This window comes from Marmota monax, unplaced genomic scaffold (assembly GCF_021218885.2).
Source record: "Marmota monax isolate L192 unplaced genomic scaffold, Marmota_monax_Labrador192_F-V1.1 WCK01_AAM20220418_F8-fsc00170, whole genome shotgun sequence".
In the NCBI taxonomy this organism is placed as follows: domain Eukaryota; kingdom Metazoa; phylum Chordata; class Mammalia; order Rodentia; family Sciuridae; genus Marmota; species Marmota monax.
In genome coordinates this window covers 2,931,627-2,953,954 of record NW_026692395.1, presented here as the reverse complement: position 1 = coordinate 2,953,954, position 22,328 = coordinate 2,931,627, and the positions used below count along the sequence as shown (strand labels likewise).

At 37.9% G+C, this 22,328-nt stretch overlaps 1 protein-coding gene across 5 annotated transcripts in view; it reads left to right on the top strand.

Annotated features, from left to right (window-relative positions):
* The window catches only part of Shroom4 (shroom family member 4), a 216,931-nt gene that overhangs the window by 184,808 nt on the left and 9,795 nt on the right, over window positions 1–22,328 (top strand). For all 5 annotated transcript variants that reach the window (XM_046442556.2, XM_058578706.1, XM_046442559.2 and 2 more), the window contains 2 exons: window positions 16,104–16,931; window positions 21,608–21,757. In XM_046442556.2, the coding sequence (XP_046298512.1) occupies window positions 16,104–16,931; window positions 21,608–21,757 (978 nt within the window). The remainder of the gene's footprint in view (window positions 1–16,103; window positions 16,932–21,607; window positions 21,758–22,328) is intronic.

The window sequence follows — 22,328 nt, the reverse complement described above, 5'->3', positions numbered from 1 at the left end:
ATTTTGCCATCATTGAAAATTTTCTTTTTGTAATGCAATAGGTGTAAATGGTACCTATTACTATTTTAATTTACTTACTTTGATCATTCTACTTTGAACATTTTTCATGTGTTTAATATTAGTATTGCTTTTCCTGTGAATTGTCTGTTCAGATTACTTACTCACAAATGTGTAATATCTTTTGAGAGATAAATAGAGAAAAACTTGGTGACTAGAGCTTGGGAGGAAAGAGGAGATAAGTCCAAAATAACTCTGATCTTTGGTGACTTAGAGAAAGTTGCTAACATATATAGGGCAATCAAGAAATGGGAGCTAGTTTGGTGGGGAAAATAAGTTAGAAATGGCATATGTTGTAGTTGAAGTTAGTAAGATATACAAGTGAGTTCTTTTTGGGGGGTGGGTAGTCAGCAGGTAGGATGAGGGAGACAAGCCAGACAAGGAAACTGAAGGGTCAAGCAGTAGAAGTAGTAGAAAGAGAAATCTGTGAATGTACTATCATCATAGAACATAGAGATGACCATTAATAGTTTTGACAGTATGAAATCACAAGTGATTTTCTTTAATTTTTTAAAAATTTTAATTTGTTATATATGACAACAGGATGCATTAAAATTCATATTACACATATAGAGCACAATTTTTCATATCTCTGGTTGTATACAAAGTAGAGTCACACCATTCCTGTCTTCATACATGTACTAAGGGTAATGATGACCATTGCATTTCACCCTCTTTCCTACCCCTCTGACCCCTTCCTTCCCCTCCCTCCCCTTTTCCCCTTTGCCCTACCTAGAGTTCATTTAATCCCCTCCCCCATGCAGCATATTATGGATCAGCATCCTGAAATCAGAGAAATCATTCAGCATTTGATTTTTGGGGATTGGCTAATGCTGATGGCACAGTTGTCTATAAGGGGAAAGCATAAAGAAGAACTGCAAACAGCTCTACATATCATAATTTCACCTGCTTTCAGTGTACAATTATATCATTTGCTGGTGAATGGATGGAACTGGAGACCATCACGCTAAGTGAAATAAGCCAGACTCAGAAAGTCAAGGGTCATGAATTCCCATTTTTACCCCGTATACAGATTGCAGAATCACATCTGTTACACATCCACATTCATAATCCACTTGAATCAAATGTATGAAATATGATATGTCAAGAGCTTTGTAATGTTTTGAACAACTAATAATAAAAAATAATAATAAACAACTAAAAAAAAGAAAGTCAAGGGTCAAATGTTTTCTCTCATATGCAGAAACTAGAGAGAAAAAAATGATTTAAAAAGAGGGGGAGGGGCCTTATGAAAACACAAGGGAGAACAGTGGCATTGCGGAAAGGGACTAAAGGGGAAGGAAAAGGGATAGGAAAGGGGAGAAACAGCAGAATGAAATCAACTAAACTATACCATGTGAGTATATGAACATCTCACAGTAAATTCCACTTTTACATATAAATATAATGCACCAATTAAAAAATAAATCAATTAAAAATAAAAAGACTTCTGGTAAATTTACAGTGACATGCAGTCATCACCACAATCCAATTTTAGACCATTTCTATCAGTGTAAAACAGATCCCTCATACCGATTTGAAGCCACTCACCATTTAAACCCTTAACCTCAAGCAATCACTAATTTGCTTTCTGTCTTTATAGATTTGCCGTTTCAGTACAGTTCCCATAAATGGAATCATACAAAATGTGGGCTTTGGTTTCTGATGTCTTTCATTTGGCATGATGCTGTAGCAGGTCATCCATGTTATAGAATGTTTCAGTACTTTATTCTTTTTTATTGCCAACTAATATTTCATTGCATGGTTAGATAGCCTTTTGTTCATTCATTCATCCCTTAAGAGACATCTGGGCTGTTTCCACCTTTTGGCTATTGTGAATATTACTGTTACCGGCATTCATATACAGGATTCTGTGTAGACATGTTTTCAACTCTTTGGTATACACTCAGGAGTTGAATTTCTGGTCTGTATGGTAATTTTGCATTTAACTTTTTGAGGAACTAACTGTTTTCAAAAGCAGCTGTACCATTTATATTCCCACCCACAATGTAGGAGGGACCTCATTTCTTTTCTCTGATTTTAATAATATGATATTATACCATGTAGTTTTTTTAAATGTTTAAAATGAAGAATGTTTAAAAAGACACTTATGGGCTGGGGTTGTGGCTTAGTGGTAGAGCACTTGCCTAGCATGTGTGAGGCACTGGATTTGAGCTTTGGCAAATAATAATAATAATAATAATAATAATAATAATAAATTTAAACATTAAAAAATGTTTCAAAAGAAATTGACTAGAGAGCTTGGGCTGTAGCTCAGTGATAGAGCACTTGCCTAGCATGGGTGATGCACTGGGTTCAATCCTCAGCATCACATAAAAGTAAATAAACAAAATAAAGGCGTTGTGTCCATCTACAACTAAAAAAAAAATTAAAAATAAAGAAGTTGACTAGAGAAAGAAAGGGAAAACTGGGGACATCTGAGTTTAATTTAGTGTTTTTTAAAATGTGGTTTCAGGCTCAGTGACCTCAATATTACCCAAGAACTTGTTAAAAAATTAAGAATCATAATGCAAAAATAACTAACTAAATACATAAATATTACCCCCCCCCAAAAGAGTTCTAACTCAATCTTTAATAAAGAGCTGTTTTGAGGGGAAAAATAAAATGAAAACTCTTAGGCTCCGCTCAGACCTACTGAATCAGAAAGTGGGGATATGAGCAGCAATCTGTGTTTTCTTAAGCCCTCTAGAAAATTCTGATACAAGCTGAGTTTGAGAAGCACTAGTTTGGTCAGAATCTCAAAAACTGCATTAAGTTTAAAAATAGAAAGGAAAGATCAAAAGAAAGGGGAAAAGTATTGCTACCTAACATAGAAGAGGCAGATGACAGTTCAAGATCTCAGGCAAGACAAGATGGACTTGGAATGGTCCAGGCAAGAGATGACATTTGTGAGAAAAAATTCTAAGGAATTTTCCCTCACGCTCTCTCCCCACCACACACATGCATTTTAACAATTATTATGTCATTTCCGTCACAACTGGAATGATGGGTGTAGGTGGGAAAATCAAATGTATAATCTTGAGCCACTCTCTCTGCCTAGAAGCCTGCAATGAATTGATAATTCCAGGTAGTTACACTCTTGGTTGTCTCTCTCCACTGTTATTTGGTTTGTGTGCAGAGAATGCAAAATAATTTTGATATTAGCAGGAGGGGAAAAAGTGGTGAGTAGATTTACTGGGAGAAAAAGTTATATAAGTATATGTGTTTAAAAGCCAAAAGACATTATTCTTTGGATTACCTCTCTTGGTTTTCTCTACCTATGATTGCCTGCTGTGATTCTTTCCATTTCCTTTTTTTTCACACTTTGCAAAGAACATTAAAACGTGTAGGGTGTTTTTTATATTCGTAGGACACAGTTAATCCTTACAGCATTGTGAAGTTAAGCCTTATTTTTCCCATTGTACTTATGAGGAAACTCAGTCTTGGGAAAGATATTATTATATTATTAACAACAAGAACAAATATAATAGCTAACATTTATGGAGTGTTTGTTATGTGTCAGACACTGTCATATACATTTTATATGAATTATTTATTATTTATCCCCATGAGATAGTTACTGTTTATTGATCCAGTATTTCAGATGAGAATACTGACTCACAAATAGATAATTATCACTTTCCCAAGGTAAATCAAGCATCTGACTCCACAGTCCATTACTTTTGGGTTTATACAGCAAGTACGTGACAAAACTAGAACTCTGCCTAGTTTTCTTTTCAATTCTCAGTCGAGGGTTCTCTTTGTCCCTTTTGTCATACTAAATCATGAGCAAGTGTGGAATATAGAGTTCATATTTCTTATTTACTGATTGATTAAAAGAAAATGGATAATTCAGATTTGAATCCGATTTCATTAGGAAGAGTACACTTCCCAGGATTCCTTTATCACCTGAGAAGAAGGTAACCAACCTATAGAAGCACAAAAAATGTCACAAATATGACAAAGTGAATTTAAATACTTGGGTATTAGTATAACATTGGGCACACGAAACTTATTCAAGGAAAATTATGAGAATCTAATGTTCAGGCTGGGGCTGTAGCTCAGTGGCAAAGTGCTTGCCTAGCATGTGTGAGGCACTGGGTTCCATCCTCAGCACCACATAAAAATAAACAAATAAAAGCATTCTGTCCATTTACAACTACAAAAGAATTTTTTTTTAAAAAAAAATCTAATTGGATAAATAACAATATAAGTAAACACATAACTATACTTTGCTTCATTTTGGGAAGACTAAATATAGTAATGATATAATCCTCCCTATATTAATATATAGATGTAATGCACTAACATTAGAATCACCATGTGATACTTTATAGATTTGTCAAACTCATAGTGCCATTTATCTGGATGGAGTGGGCCAGAATACCAAAGGTAATGATGGTAGACTTACCATCTCAAGTTTTAAATCCTATCATAAAGTGACAGTGGTCAAAAAAACATATTGTAATGGGTTTGTTTAAAAAGTCAAATAGTAAAATAAAAAGATAATTCTAGTAATAGATTTGAGCTATTTTAAGAATATAAAACACAGTGGATGCAATGCTAAATGTGAGAAAGCAATCACTGTTTCATAAATTTTGGAAATTTTATAGATCAATATGGAGAATAAATAATTTGCATAGCACTTGCCTTAGTTAGATCCATAGCACATACTGTCCAGAAGGTCTACCAGTGGAATAGCTATTTATTCCAGCTGTGGATGGAAGTTAACTTTGTGTCTGTTAAATGAAGGATATCATCAGAGACAAGATGGATGGGTTCAAATATATAAAAGCTCAAAAAAAAAAAAAACCTTTGAACAACAAAATATAATAAAAAGCTAACCAGCAGAATGAGGAAAATGCCTGAGATCAATGTCACTGATAACAATTGCCTGTCCCCAAAGCATAAAGAATGGCTATAGATATAGAAGGTTGGGTTGAAGATTTGGATTCATTAGTGGGCAAGGAAAATAAACAGGCAATTGACATGTGAGGAAATAAAGGCAGTAAAATCATTGCATGGAAAAGTACAACCCCTGTAGCAATTAAAGTAATGCAAATACAAAGCAATTTCAAGGTATTATGACCTTCTCATTAAGTGATCAACAATTAATAGAAATGATAAATAGAAATTATAAAACCCTTCCTTGGCAAGGCTGTGAGGAAACAGGTTGTGCTTTCCTATAGGGTGATCTGGAAACATGTGACAAGTGTTATAACATTTTCCCCCTACTTTTACCCTTAAAGAAATCAATTAAAAGGGAAAAATAATTTCTTTAAAGATGTTCTTAGCAGTGCCATTTTTTTGATCATAGAAAAGGCTTGCCGATCTAATATGCTATCATGATGCCACTAATAGCATCATGATAGAAGAGCCATTAATAGTAGTGGTTATACAAATATTGGGTCTTATACAGAAATAGATATTTGTAATCATATTTACCCCCCCCCAAAAGCTAAATCCTAAAGCACATGTTGAATCTGATAGTAGCTTCAGGAAAGAATCTGATAAAATATAAATAGCTGGCCTGGAATGCACATGATGTTCTTTGGGCACATGTCAAGATGCTGAGAATCCTAATAAAAAAGAAAATCTGAAGAAGAGCAGTCTTCCTTGGTTCAATTTAGGCCTGGGAAGTTAGAGATTAAGGGCTTTGTAAAAAAAAAAAAATCCCCATACCAATGATAGACAGTGTTACTTACCAGACATGCTTGATCTCACTGCTAGCAAGAGTGCACTTTGCTAGAATTCTCCCATCAATCAGCACCTCTACTTATCTAAATCCACGTGAACTTTGACATTTCTGAGGTGGTACCTCACCAGACCTTTGTGAAACTCCTAATTTGTTACCACCGCTTTGATATGGTACCCTCCACCTCCACACGCCAATAACCATTTTATTCTCTGGCTCAGAACCATCACTTTCTTCAACTTTTCCATTTTTCTTTACTTCCATCATCAGCAGTAGTTTGCAGATATTTTGCCTTTTGGTACCATTATTCCCAAAGAAGCATGTTTACTCTCTATCCTAGTAACTTTATCTGTATGGATACTTTGATGACAAATAGTGATGAGGGTCACTGGGGGAATGGGGAGCTAATCTTCACCTGGAAAACGTCCAATAAAGCAAAGACCTCTGTGGTCTCTTAAAGAGCACTTTGTACCAATCTCTTGAGGACAGGGAAATGCTCAGGGAGAATCCTGCCACTTGTATTTATTGTTGCCAGACTCATCATTCCTTACTGGAAGTTCTGTGAACCCAGGGGTGAAGAGAGATGACAGCAATAAGCTCTCTGGGTCCTCCTCCCCTCTTTGTGTAGCCTCCTTGTGTCTCACTTCCTGAATCTTACAAATATTTCCTTCAGCATTAACCTGGGAGTGGCTGTTTCTCTTGGAGCAGTCTTATCTTTGGACTGCTGAGAGAAGGGAAAGGCAAGAGGGACTGGCCCTGTATGCTCTTGCTACTGAAATCCAGGAATGCCAAGCTATTGTGGTGAGTTTAAAAATAAAATTTCCAAACAAGAAAACTTCAAAGGGGGCAAGGAAGAGACAGGAGGAGATTTTTTTTTGTTAGTCTCTGCAAATATTGGTTTTCGTTTTCAATTACTATTAGGCCAAAAAATATTTTAACAGAAGGGGAAAATCTATTCATCAGAAGAAAATGAAGCCTGTGCCAAGAGGAAGAGAACAGCCCAAGCCTTGGCAGGCAATCTGCTTTTGTTTTTGAGATCTAGACTCTTTGCTGGTGTCAACAAAGCCCTTTCTCCTATTTATCTTTCATGCTTCTTCCCCTTTGTTCAGGGAGGAGCTGAAGTCTTCATGGACACCTGGGGATTAATGGAGCAAGTACCTTTTTGCTCCACCCCAGGAGTCCTTGCTTCAGTGGGATTTTCCCTCAGAGCCAGACAAGGCAAGTTCCAGTCTGGAAACTACTGCTTCTTACCTACTGAGAAAATGATTTACCCTTTCTGAGCCTAACAATTCTCATCTGCAAACTGGCAATAATGGCACCTACTGGAGTACCCCGATGGTGGAACCTACTTCAATGGGTTGTTGTAAAGATTAATTGAAATACATTCATGGAAGTGTCTAACACAGTTTTCAACACATCGTAAGAAGGAAGAAACCACAGTGCCTGCCTTTCAATGAAACTCTCTGCCTTCCATTCCAGGGAGAATATCCTTATTCGGTTCCAAAGTGTTGTCAATTTGTCAATTTTTGTGTATTTAGGAGTCCTTAGCATTTCAAAGTGGAACCTCCATAGGCTGATGCCCTTGGCTTGAACCTAATGCATGCCAATGGAAGCCTGTGGGTCAAAGTCCTGCAGAAAGGACACAGTGTCAGAATAACTGGAGTTTGAATTCCAGTAGAATTTTAAAATCTGGTTCCATAACTCAAAAGCTGCATGACCTTGAGCAAGGTACTTATTTCTGTTTCAGTATACAGAACTGCCTTGAGGATTAACTCTATAAAAAGACCTGGAAATGATGCTGGGTACATAGCAAGGTGCCTGATAAATGACAGTACAATCTTTATTATTAGAGGGAAGTCCATGGCCTATGGTTGTGCAAATTGTAATCTTAACAGCTCTATGCTTCAAGCCCACTCCTTTCTTCTGTTAAGGATGTTGTAATGCACTGCTCCCTGGTTAATGTTCAACCCTGCTCAACATTTAAGAAACCGGGAGACCTCAGCTCCCAGCTCTGCCTAGTCAGGAGGCCCACATTAGCAAGGATTTTATCCATAGACTCATTTGTTCACTCTTCTTATCTACTAAAAAGAGAGAGATAATAAAAATCAAGTTTCAGCTTAAGAATGGTGTGAAGATCCATTGGGCTAGAGATTCAAAGGTGTCTTGTTTAGGTAGTTACCACTATGTCAGTGGTATATAAAACTGACCCATTTCAAAATCAGTTGAAAGAAAACAATGTGCCCTTCTAGGGACATCTGATACCCTGATTTATGGCAGTGTGATGTTTTTGGAGACACTGGGCTCTAATAAGGCAACCTGGAAATTACTATAATCAGTGTTATCCCTAAAGTTAAAAGCAACGCTCTCCCTTTCACTTGTCTGAGTAGGACCAGCCTCAACACTGCAGAGACATGCAGAACAGGATGGCAGAAGAAAGTAGGATTCCAGGAAGGGGAAGGACCACCCTAATGAGATCATCTGGGCCAGATCAACATGTATTTCCAGAATATGGTCCCTGAACCACTTATGTTAGAATCCTGTGTTAATTCTCTAAAATGAAGAATTCCAGGGCCCACCACAGAGGTTTAAAAATCCCAATTTCAAGGGATGGGGCCCATTTATTTTCATTTTAAACAATCTCTCTAGGCAAATGATCAGGAGCCACTTAGATTAGGAACTGCTGACCCAGACCAATAGTTTCCAACTTTTGGAACATGCTCTGATCCCAGAAAGAATTTTCTGAACATGAACCTCAACATATGATGGTAGTTTATTTATAAATTTCTTATAGGTAAAAATATCCTAATGTATTTAAATGCAAGAAATATGAGAAGAGTAATTATTAAAATTCTGTAAAAACTTGCTATAGACTAGAAAATCAAGAACCTGGCCAAACAAACAGACAACAACAACAACAAAAACAGTGGTTGGGGCCTACTTTGAAAAATAAGGCTGGAGGTGATTTAGAGCTGGAGTAGGGTGGAAAGATGTCTTCATTTTTATGTAAATCCAGAAGAAATCTTTGGCCTCTTAGGTCCTAGTTTTCACATTAATTAGCCTTTCCCATGGATAGATAGATGGCTCCATCAAATGTCCCCACATCAACCATCTTCCCAAAGCTCTTTATTTTCCTGATAGAAGGGCCATTGGAAGAATGCTAAGGAAAAGATTAAACCCTTGGTAACCCAGGGGTGCACCATCAGAAAAGTCAGATGACCACACGTCAGGGTAGGGGAATGCCCAGTATGCCTATTAGCACCAGATTCTCTTTTCCAAGAGCAACATCTGGGGGCAGCACTCCTAAAATTAGCTGCACATTCATACCACACATTGTTTTCTCTGCTACATGTTTTTTTTTTTTGTTTGTTTTTTGGGTTTTTAAAAAAAATTAAATTTGTTTTAATTAGTTACACCAGACAGTACAATGATCTTGACATATCTCTGCTACATGTTGCTTTTTCATTTTGGTGATAGTTCTGTAGATTGTTCCATAAGTCACATATAGATCCACTGCCTTATTTTAACAGCTATGTAGCATTTCATATTCAGGTATTCCCTATATTATTTAACTAGTTCTTTTTTCTTTTTATTTGTTCTTTTGAGATACACATGACAGTAGTGTTTATTTTGTCATATTACATATACAAGAAGTATAAATTATGCTAACTAGGATCCCATTCTTGTGGTTGTACCTGATGCAATTATCCTGGTTATGTATTCAAATACAAGGCTAGGAAAATTCTGTCTGTTTCACTTTACTGTCCTTCCTATTCCCCTGCCCCTCCCTTCCCTTCATTCCCCTTTGTCTAATCCAATGGACACCTATAATATAATGCATACGGGGCATTCCCCCACCCTGACGTGTGGTCACCTGAGCTTTCTGATGGTGCACCCCTGGATTATCAAGGGTTTAATCTTTTCCTTGGCTTTCTTCCAGTGCCCCTTCTATCAGGGAGGTCAGATGGAGCCCTCCCTTTTAGAAAGGCATTTTGAATGTTTCTAGTCTCTTGTGATCACACAGAAAGCTACAGTGAATATCCTTATGAATATCTCTCTGTGTTCATGTTAAAATACATCTGTAGGATAAATCCTTAGTGGTTGAATTGCTGGTTGAAAGGTTACGCACATTTTGCCTACCAAAGTGTGCTTCATAGAGACTACACCAGTTTAGACTCCCAAGGGTGATGTAGGAGATCACCTGTTTCCTTATCAATTCTTTATTTTTATAGCTTTATTTTGTTTATTTATTTTTATGTGGTGCTAAGGATCGAACCCAGAGCCTCACACATGCAAGGCAAGTGCTCTACAGCCGAGCCATAACCCCAGCCCTCAATTCTTTATTTTTTATTAAAAATGTTTCATCATTGTTTGTATTTGTATTTCTTAAAGTGAAATTGAATACCTTTGATATGTTGATAAGTCGTCCTCATTTTTCCATGAACTATTTCCCTACTGAGTTGTTGGTTCCTTTTATGGATTTTTAAGTGTGTTTCACACTGTAAGGGCACTTCCTCTTGTATATGTTATAAATATTTTTCCCAGTGTATCATCACCTTTTCAGTTTGTTCATGATACTTTTCTGAACATCAATTTTTAATTTTTAAGAGGTCTAATTTATCAACTTTCCCTTATTGCCTCTTTATTTGGTGTCTCACAGCTTATCCTGCCAAGATAATTTTAAAGTTTTCCCATGGTTTCTCTTTTCTTCTAGAAACTTCATGGTGACTTTTTTTTTTTTTAACATTTGAGACTCAATGATCTGAACTCTATTTTGTTGTAAAGAGTAATAAGAGGATTCCACCTTATTTTGGGTCCCAATGGCTACCCAGTTGTTTCAAAATAATATTGCCTAATCCATCTTTCCCCCCACTATTTGAAGTGCTTTCTTTATCACAAGTTTTATTAGGAAGTTTCTCTAACTTCCCCAATATATCTGGGTTTACTTCCAAGTTCTGGGGTCTATGTGTTGTTCCATGGCTATATCTTTCTATTTAGGAGACTGCCTTATTCACTGTAACTTTAGAATGTATTTTAGGTAGGGCTATTTTTTCAACTGTTTCTGGCTGTTCTCACAACTTTATTTTCCCATATGAAATTTAGAATGATGTTCCAAAATGTAATCTGTTGACAATTTTATTGGGTTTCTCTTAAGTTTATAGATTATTAGGTAGAGGTAACATCTTTACAATATCAAATCATATTGCTAGGAAATGGTATGTTATTTCATTTATGTACATCTTATTTTACGTCCCTCCACAGAGATGTAGAGTTTTCTGAATATAGTTCCTGCATATTTCTTGTTTAGGTTTATTACTAGGCATTTTATCTTTTCAACTGCTGTAGTAAATGGGATCTTTCCCTCTAGTATATTTTCTGATTGCTGCACATATAGGAAAGTTGTTGATTTCTATAGATTAATTTTATACACTGACACCTTACTGAATTTTCTTATTATTGGTATTGGTTTTGAAATTGTTTCTCATGAAACTTCCAGGTAAATACTCTTATCATTTATACATAATAATAACATAGCCCTTCTTCCAATGTTTACTTATTTATTATTTTATATTGCATATCTAGTACTTTCAGAACAATATAAATACTTGTGGGAAAAGTGGGAACTTTGGCCTTGTTCCCCATTTTAATGGGAATGCGTCTAGTAGTTTGCCATTAAGCACAATGTTGAATTTTGTCTTTAAAAAATGTATAAAGAGGGGCTGGGGTTGTAGCTCAGTGATAGAGTGCTTGCCTCGCCCATGTGAAGCACTGGGTTCGATCCTCAGTACTATATAAAAATAAATAAATAAAATCAAGGTAATGTGTCCAATTGCAACTAAAAAATATTTACAAAAAATGTGTAATGATAATGATGGTGTCAAGGAAATAGCCTTATTTCCCTATTAGGTTTTTTTCCTCAATCTGGAAGGGTATTGAATTGTCCTGAAATATATTTTTAGATTAGGGAGATTGTCTTATGTCTTTTATCCTTTGATTTATCAATGTTGTCATTTATATGAATAGGTTTTCTAATACAGAAGCAGTCTTTTATTTCTAGGATGAGCCTTACATTTTATGATGCATTATATTCTTAACATCCTACTGCAATCTCTACTGTATTTTAAGAATTTTACATCAATGTTCTCAGATGAGATTGGTCTCTAGTTTTCCTTTATATATTTTGTAGTTGTTGGGTTTGGCTATGTTAAACCAGGAATATTATGCAGGAACCTGTCTCCTCTGTTCTCAAGATTCCAGGGTCTAGAAAGTGTATAATATAATTTTGATATTGTGTATGTTCCTGGGAGATTGGTAGAGTTAATGCAAGACTATGTGATTGTGCTATTTGGGGGGGGGGTCAAATTTATCAATATTTTCTACAATAATTGATGGGTTTAGATATTCTTTTCTTCTATCAGTATTGGTAATTTTTGTTTGTCTAGAAACTCTGTCAAAGTTTTTATAAAGTATTCACTTACTCTTTTCATTTACTCTATAATTGTGGTAATTTCTCCATTTCACATTTTGGGTGTTTGGGTTTCTTAAAATTAGATTAACAATTTTTTTCCTGTTTTATATTTTCTTTTGAAGAACTGGCTTTGGGCTTTCATTATTAGTTCATGTGTTTTGCTGTGTATTATTTCTGCCATTAGTTTTATTATCTTTCTGCTTGATTTAGCTTTATTTTTGAGATTTCCCTAACTACTTTTGTTGAATGCTTAATTCATTTATTTTAATTTGTTATTATATATTAATGTAAGTATTGAAGGCTATAGATTTTCCTTGGACTACCGTTTAGTTCACCATATCCTTCAGCTTTAGATATTTTTGTTAATGTTACTTTATAAGCATTGTGCAATTTCATATAACATTTCCTCTTTGATTGAAGTAGAAGGGGGTTTTTCCTTGTTTAATTTCTGGAGATTTTTTTTTTTTTTTTTACTTTCATATGTGTCTTTGTTTTTAGCATATGAAGAAATTTAGATTTTTCCATTATCTTGATTTTTGACTGTTGTGGTCTGTTTTAAATTGAACCATCTTACATTTTGTTTCTGCTTTTTAATATTTTAGCATTTTCTATGGATTTTACTTTATGATTTTTTTGTCTGTGAGGTGCTGGGGATGGAACCCAGAACCTTGCACATGTTAGGCAAGTGCTTTACCACTGAGCTACACCCCAGCCCTGCTTTATGAATTTCTTCTCTCTTTAAAAAGAAAAATAATCTTTTTTTAAAAGATTCAGAATATTGCCATGCACAGAGGTGCACACCTATAATCCCAGCAACTTGGGAGGCAGGAGGATCGCAAGTTCAAGGTCATCCTTGGCAACTTAATGAGACCCTGTATCAAAATTAAAAACGAAAAAAGGGCTGGGATGTAACTCAGTGGTAGAGCACCCCTGCATCACTCAATTCTCAGTACTGCAATAATGGAAAAGAAAGAAGGAAAAGAAAAAAAAAGAAAATGAAAAGAAGACTCAGGGTACTTAGATCTTCATCATATATTACATATGTTATAGTCATTAACATTATAGTGTCCTTATTTGTCTTATTCATTTCTTTTTGCCTTTAATTCAACTTTTTATGATATGAATATCATGACTTGCATTTTAAAGTTTTGGAATTAATTAATTTATTAAACAAATGTTTATTGAACACCTACTATGTGCCAGGCACTAGAGACCAGATGAATGAGACAGACAAGATCTCTGACCTCATGGGGCTTATATTTCAGTTTGAGAGTGAAATACCAAAATAAACAAGTAAAAATAAGTATGTAATATAATATCAGTAGGCTGTGATAAATGCTCTGAGAAAGAACAAAGTAGAATAAGGATGATTAAGGATTAGTCATCTCTATTTTAGATCAGCTAATCAAGAAAGGCCTCTCTGCTTGATATTCATTTGTCATCATTTACTTTCTACTCACTACTTTTGGTTTTTATTTTTCTGGGAGATATGCCCAAATGAGAACAGTAGGGATGTCTGGATATGAATTTCTGATGCAAGTGAACAAACACCTAGCCAGGATGGGGGCTGGAGATAAGGGGAATGAAGGCCATTTTACTTTCTATTCTGTCTGAGCTTGGCTACCATTATGTATATTATCTTTTAATTTTGTATTATTATTATTATTATTTTGATACCAGGGATTGAGCTCAGGGGCACTTAACCACTGAGCCACATCCCCAGCCCTTATTTATTATTTATTTATTTTTTATTTTGGGACAGGGTCTTGCTAAGTTGCTTAGGGCCTCGCTAAGTTGCTGAGGCTGGCCTCAAACTTGCAATTCTCCTGCCTCAGCCTCCCAAGCCACTGGGATTACAGATGTGTGCCACTGCATGTGGCTGTATTATTATTTTTAAAAAGAAATATTCCTAGTCTTCATTATGATCACTGAATGGATATTCTGTCTGATGACAGAATTTCCTGTCACTGGGCAGGACTTAGAATGATGGCTGTTTTCTCATAGGCTGAAGCAGGAAACCAGATCTGTATTTTAGAGGGCTTAACTTTTTATACCCTAAAGTCAAAAAGATGTCTTTTTAACTTTGGTCACTCTTTATTTTAAAGAAGTTTGGCATTTGACACTGACTCAAATAAACCTGGACTTTTTTCCTTAGAGATTTTCTTCTATCACTTATGAGAATTTTATTTCACCTCACAAGGGATAGTCTTTAATTTTCTGATAGTTTTTCCTTATAAGTATATTATACATATATGCATATAATATTTATACATGTATATACATACATCAGATATGTAGTACATTAAATTTTTATAAACCCATACATCCTTAACTCTTGAGCTTGAATTTATTTTGGTGTCTAATAAGTGGTCTAGCTCCAAATAGCACCATTCTGCAGTTTTCTCAAAGACATTTATTAAATAGTCTTTCTTTATCTCCTTGTTTTGGAAGATTACACATATATGATGATTTGATAGATGGTCTTGTTGTTTCTGGTCTTTCTATACTGTTCTGTTTGTCAAGAACACACTTTCAATCATTGTTGTCTTGTAAAATGCTTGATAACTTACTTATCCCCTTTCCCATTTCTTCTATAGCAGAACATTCTTTAACATCCTTTCCTTTTTTGTAAGTTTATATTTTTTTTAAAAAAAATAGACGGGCATGATGGTGTGCACCTGAAATTCCAGCAACTTGGGTGCCTGAGGCAGGAAGATCACAAGTTCAAATCTAGCCTCAGCAACTTAGCGAGGCCCTAAGCAACTTATGGAGACTCTGTCTCTAAATAAAACATAACAAAAGGGCTGGGGATGTAGCTCAGTGGTAAAATGCACCTGGGTTCAATCCCCAATGGTTAAAAAAAAAAAAAAACTGAAGTAAAAAAAAATAGAAGTTTAGAATTTTCTATATTTGAAAATTCTGATTGGGACTTCAGTAGGATATATTATAAAACTCATTGAGTTCAGAGATGATTAACCACTGAGCCACAAACGTATGAATGAACAGAAATGTATGAATGGCCTGCTTGTGTTTTTTGTTACATATATAAGAACATGGAAAGTATGCACATCCCATTCATGATATAGGTTGCATCTGGAGGGGCAGGGGACTGGACACAAAGCATGTTATTTCTATTTGTCGAGAAAAATGTACAATGCATGCATAAAAATGCTAATTCTGGGTGGTACTTGGAAATGTGGTTATTTATTATAGCAATCTCTGTACATTTCTAAATATTTGAAATCTTCATAATGTAAAATCAACAAAAACAACAGATAAAACAGGATAAATAGACTTGTAAGTCCCAGAACACAGTCTATCCAATCTAAGTGGTATAAACAAACTGAGGTAGTATGTGTGTATCTCGACTTTGAAGTTAGACAGTTTAAGTTCAGATTCTAGCTCTGCCACTTATTAACTTTATGACCCTAGGAAAGTGACTTGACCTGTCCATGTCTCAGTTTCCCCATCTGTAAAATCATGATACTAATAGCTACCACCTAGGCTGATCATGAGGGTTAATTAAATTAAGATAAGGAACACACTTAAAATATTACCTGATACTTAGTATATGCACAATGAATGTTAGAAGTTGTTATTAGTAGTATGATTATTATATTTCTTACACATATTGCAGTGTTTTGTGGCCATTTAAAATTTAATGTAAATAGGGGATGGGGTTGTGGCTCAGTGGTAGAGCACTTGCCTTGCATGTGTGAGGCCCTGGGTTGGATCCTCAGCCCCACATATAAATAAATAAAAATAAAGGTCCATTGACAACTAAAAGAATATATTTTTTTTAAATTTACATAAGTAATGGCGTCCAAACTGTGGACCTGTCCACCACATGCTTATGTTACTTAACCTTCATCTGCTGTTTTGCAGGGAAATGGCTCATTCCAAGACTAGCTTCCCATGGGCAACCCCCTTCCATCCTTGCCTCGAGAACTCATCACTGGATTTATCAAGTCATCGAGCAGTTTCTTCTCTTGATCTCCTCGGAGACTTCAAACAGGCCTTGAAAAAAACGGAGGAAACTTCCCTTTATGAGGAGGGGAGCTCCCTTGCCGCCATGCCCCGCCCACTGCGCAGCCGGGCCTTCTCAGAGAGTCACATCAGCTTGGATCCCCAGAGTACCCGGGCCTGGGGACAGCCTCGCAGGGAGCTCTTTAGCAAAGGGGATGAGACTCAGCCAGATCCTCTGGGAGCCAGGAAGAAGGCCTTTCCTCCTCCTCGCCCTCCTCCTCCAAACTGGGAGAAATACAGGCTCTTTCGGGCAGCCCAGCAGCAGCAGCAGCAGCTGCAGCAGCAGCAGCAGCAGCAGCAGCAGCAGCAGCAGCAGCAACAACAACAGCAGCAGCAGCAGCAGGAGGAGGAGGAAGAGGAGGAGGAAGAGGAAGAAGAAGAGGAAGAGGGAGAAGAAGAGGAGGAAGAGTTGCCACCCCAGTATTTCAGCTCAGAAACCACTGGTTCCTGTGCTCCCAATCCTGAGGAGGTCCTAGAACAACCACAACCCCTTGGTCACTGGGAGGCTTCAAGGCAGGGTTCACAAAGCCTCCCAGATCAAGAGTCCTTTGCTCTCCATTCCAGTAATTTCCTGCCTCCAATAAGAGGCCACCCGGGTTCTCAACCTGAGCAGGCTCAGCCCCTTTGCTATTATGGTGTTGGTGGACTTTGGAGGACATCAGAGCAGGAGGCCACTGATTCCCCCAAGTAAGTGTTTGTGAAAGGTATTGAGTCCCTGAAGAAGTAGGCAGCATTAGTTTGAATTCTGTCTCTGCCATTTTCCAACTGGGCAGGTCAATGAAACTACTACTAGCCTCAGTTTTCTTACCTGGAAAATGGGTGTAATGATGCCTGCTCCTTATGGTTGTTGTGAATGTTAAGATAATTTATGTGAAGGACACAGATACATGCTTAGCACTGAGTAGATGCTCAGTAAAAGAGAGTTGTTGATATTCTTATCCCTAACATCATTATTAAAATACTGTTTTATTTCTCAGTTTTTCTTCAAAATATACATCAGTATCTGGCCCCTGATCCTGAAGCCATGAAACCCTTCTTGCCTTTACTAGGCCTTTCTCAGACATCTGGTTCAAGGTTTTTTTTTTTTTTTCTTTTCTGTTTTTGTTGTTGTTGTTGTTGTTGTTTCACTTGCTCTCCAGAACAAGAGGCTAGCTTCTGGCAACCTGACCTGCCTCTACTTTAGGATAAATAGCCTGCACCTATAAATTCTCCTCCCAACCCTATCATCAAAGGTATTCCTGGGGCTGGGTACTTGTCCCCAGCCCCTTATGTCAGCTAAGTACATTGTCCTTATGACAGCTAAGTGCATTCTTGTGTCCTATTTCTCCCCTTTCTGTTTCCCTGCCTCCTCATATTTGCTTTGGTGGACAACAGGTGGTAATTAGGTTGACTAGGCAGGGAGGTCAAGTAGGAATGTGGTCTGAGAGCAGGACTTCCAGTGTCTGCTAACTCCACTGTGACATTGCTTGTTTGCATACCTCACAGTGCCTGGTTATCTTTTAAGCAGCAAAGCAAAACCCCAGGACCACCATTGCTCAGTGCTTTGGCTCTCATGTCTTCCTGCCCTCCTGAGGGGAGACATGTGCACTCTTGTGAGAGGTGGGTGCCAGGAGGTAGATATATTATGAGTGCTTTCCTTAAATCCTTTATAGCAGGAACTTGCCAGGGACATGTTGTTATTGGAAGTACCTTGTTATTGTGTCTTTGATTGACAGACAAATCTTGTTACTTGGTGTTTTAGTCAGCTTTTTCACTGCTGTGACCAAAGGACCTGACAAGAACAATTTTTTTGTTAAATAATTTTTAGTTGTCAGTGGACCTTTATTTTATTTATTTTTATGAGGTGCTGAGAATTGAACCCAGTGCCTCACACGTGCCAGGCAAGCACTCTACTACTGAGCTACAACTGCAGACCCTGACAAGAACAATTTTAAGGAGGAAAAGTTTATTTGGGGGTTCATGGTTTCAGAGATCTTAGCCCATAGATAACTGACTCCATTCTTCAGGGCCCAAAGTGAGGTAGAACATTATGGCGGGAGGGTATCGTAAAGTAAAGCAGGTCTGGACATGGGCACCAAGAAGCAGAAAGAAAATAAGCTCAGCTCACCAGATACACACCCCAAAGGCACGCCCTCAATGACACACGCCCTCCAGCCACACCCTCCCTGCTTTCAGTTACCCTCAGTTAATCCCTATCAAGTGATGAATTCACTGATTGGGTTAAGGTTCTCATAATCCAATCATTTCACCTCTAGGCCTTCTTTCATTGACTCACACATAAGCCTTTGGGGGACACCTCATATCTAAAGCATAACACTTGGTTATCTGGAGGTTTTGGAGCAATTTTCCAGTCCAAGGTGCCACACACAGAGCATGTACAGGGCCTGGCTCCCAGGCACTGGGAATCCCTTATCAGGTCCCAATATGGCTGTTTCTCAAACTGTCTAGTTGGGCAGCATACTTACTGCAGCTAGAAAACACTTTGCAGAAAGTTACTGTAATGGTTACTCATCAGAGCTGGGAGAAGGGAAAGTAGCTCAGCACATAATAGGTGCTGGTTAAGCATTTCAGAAGAAATGAGTAAATGAATGACTAAATGAATGATTGAACATTTATTAAGCATTTGCTATGTGCTAGACACTGCTAGGCATTTTCTGTCCATTATTTCATTTAATCCACCCTATAGCCCTATTGGCCATTATTATCCCAATTTGACAAATAGGAAAACAAAAGCTTAACAAATGAGGGACTAACTAATTTGGTGTTATACAGCAAAGATTCAAAGTTAGATCTATGTGATTCTAAAACCCGTGAGTATTTTATCTTCTTCAACAACCTCTCTAGGGAGGACTTATTGTTCCAGTCATCTAGGTCTTCAGGAGACCCTCTTCCCTCCTGTAGAGCAGTACTTGTGGGACCTCCATCATCCTCTTTTATGTATTTTCATTCACCTTGGCACTTTGGACCCAGAGATGTTACTACAGATCTTATAAACTGGTCCAGAGATTCTGGGGGTGGGGTGTTCTAGGGATTGAACTCAGGGGCATTCAACCACTAAGCCCCATCCCCAGCCCCATTTGTATTTTGTTTAGAGACAGGGTCTCACTGAGTTGCTTAGGGCCTCACTAAGTTGCTGAGGCTGGCTTTGAACTCGTGATCATCCTGCCTCAGCCTCCCGAGCCGCTGGGATTGCAGGCATGTAAGGTGTGTGCCACTGCGCCTGGCTGGAGACTTTTCTTTACTGACTGTGGGATACAAGGGAAAAAAAAAAAAATATATATATATATATATACACACACACACACACACACACACATATTTGCTTATAGTCCTAGCTTTGGCTGCAAAAAATAAATTCTTGATGATTCTCTGAGTAATGGAAATTTAAGGAAGAGCGTCATTCCCAACATAGCTAACATTTTTTGCCTGTTTACTATGTGCCCAGCAGTATCCTAAGCACTTTCATGGACAGATAGTCCCTGACTTAGGATGATTTGACTTAGGATAATTTGGCTTTATGATGGTGCAAATAAAAATATGCATTCAACAGAAACTGTATTTCCTATTTTGCATTTTGATTTTCTTTTCCCGGGCAAGATGCAGTATAATACTGTTCCAATGCTGGGCAGCAGCAGCGTCTGCAGTTCCCAGTCAGCCACGTGATTACATGGGGAACAAACAAGACTATGCTGTACTGCATGGATAGGCTCTGATGTTCCGTAGATTAGGTGTATTCAAGACACTTTCAACTTATGATATTTTCAATGTACCATGACTTTATCAAGATGTAACCTCACTATATTGATTGATTTGATCTCCAGAATGATCCTAGGGAATAGTGACAGTGAGTCTTCTCCATTTATTAGACAAGAAAAGTGAGGCCCAGGGAAATGATAGAACTTCATGACAAGATCACAGGTAACCAGACTCCCTGGGTTCTTCATCCCAGGATCTCTGGGCTCTTGAAGGACATTCTGTTCCAGACTCTAGGATGGCAGAGAGTGCTAACCAGAAGGAATCAGCTTTACAATTTTGTAAGGAAGCATAGTATTAGAGGCAAGTTGATGTAGACTATTTTATTCTAAATGCAAACAAACACATGTACATTTCAGCCAAGCTAAGCCACTATGTCTCTGTAACCCATGTACCATTCAACTAAAAATATCAGTGACACACGTAGAAGCAAATTAGCAGAATTATCAAATGTTGGTAACGTCTAATGGCTCTGAGTCAAGGGTAGGTATATCTTGCTTTAGGGACTCTCTGCACTTCCTTCCAGGGCTCTGTGGAAGGACTCTGATTTTTGCTTTGATGTTCACTTTCCAATTCTGAATATGTTCTCACACATCTCCTGTAACTCCTTCCCTATTCGTGGAGATGCTGAGGAGCGCTGCCCTAGAGCACAGTGTGAAACACGATCTACTCTAATATGATGCAGCGCTGTGTCTGCTGAGGGACTGTGTCCCCAATTAGCGCATCCTTTCTTTTCTTTTATAATTTCTGACTCAGAATTTTCACACATGCCCTAATATTTTTTTCACAGATAGGACTTCCCTAAGTTCATATTTTCATTATTCCTCCCAGAATGTTCTCTTTTCTCTGTTAACAAATGTAAACTCCAATTAGAAAATTCCTTACATATACAGTTTTATAAGTTGTCCCTTTGCCTGTATAGTATAATGGCTAAAAGCACAAATTTTAGATTCAAGTTGCCCGGGCAAACCCAGTTCTGGTGTTTACTGGCTGGTGACCTTGAGAAAAATTATTTTACCTCTTGGTGCCTCATGTTTCTCATCTCTGAAATGGTTATGATGAGCATTCAGTTATATATCTATATGTGCAAATGTGTGTGTGCAAGTGTGTACGCATACACACATGTGTACATATGTGTGGTATCTATCTTAGGACCGTTCCTGGCACATGGTAAACACTGTGTGACTATTAGCTAGCATTATTCTTATATCAGTGTTATAAGCTTGAAGCCATACATGTAAAATGAATTTCCTAGGATGAGGAATATTGGCATGCCAAAGTTTCTTTTGTGCAATAAATTAGGAGACAGCATAGCATGAATCAGTAAATAGCTGTGGAGCCTTTTAGCCATTATTTTTGACCTTTATCTAAGAGCTGCAAATAGCTGCAAAAATGACTAATGAGTTTCTCCTATTTTTCCCTTTCAAACAGCTAGAGGTTAGCAAAGGGGTAGTGACATAGACAGGTGGTGGGAGAGAGTGGCTGGTAGGCAAAGAGAATATATATGATGGGGGTGGGCCTCCCCCTTGTAGAAACCCTAGGCAGAATTATTTACTGCTTCATCAGTGAAACCCGACATTGTAGCATTTCTCTTTTGTTCTTCCCACCAGACCAGAAGTCTCGATGGCAGAAGAGTCCAAACCCAATCCAGCATGGAACCAGCGCTACTTCTTTCCTGAGGAGAAATTTGCTTTCATGGCCTGGGGCTCTGAGAAGCAGCACCCCAGCCCTGCAGGCTTTGGTGAACCCAAAACAACAGGGTCTGCTCCTCCACTTAAGTTCCTGGGTGTTACTGGTTCCATTTTCTCCCCATTGCACTCTACAGCCATGCAGGAGGCTGGGGCCATTGAGGATATGGTAGAAGTGGAGAGATACTGTTTCTTTTTAGGCCAAGGGCTACTCTATAGCAGGCAGTCTTAGAAGAGCTCATGAGAGATATGGTTGGCCATGATAAGTCACTTGCAGGGGTGTTAACCCCAGCCTTGAAGATAGTGACCACTGCCAAGGTCATAGGTGACCTCTTTGCTGTGGGAGATTTGCAATGGAGGGGCTATTTCAAACAGGAGTGGCATCAGGAAAGGAGAAATGATGAGAGTATCCACAAAAGTCATAGGACACTCTTGTAAGAAAGTCAATTAGACAGAGCCCCAGAGTGGGTGGGAATCCATGAATAGGTAGTACAGAGGCCAACAGACTTGGAGGACCCATAGCTAAGGTCTCAGGTACTTCTCCACCATCTCTCCTCTCCACTGGGGCCATGAACCAATAGGAATCATGATCAGAAGCCCAGAGCTTCTGGGGCCTGCCATTTTTTTTTCTAGATTTCAGTAG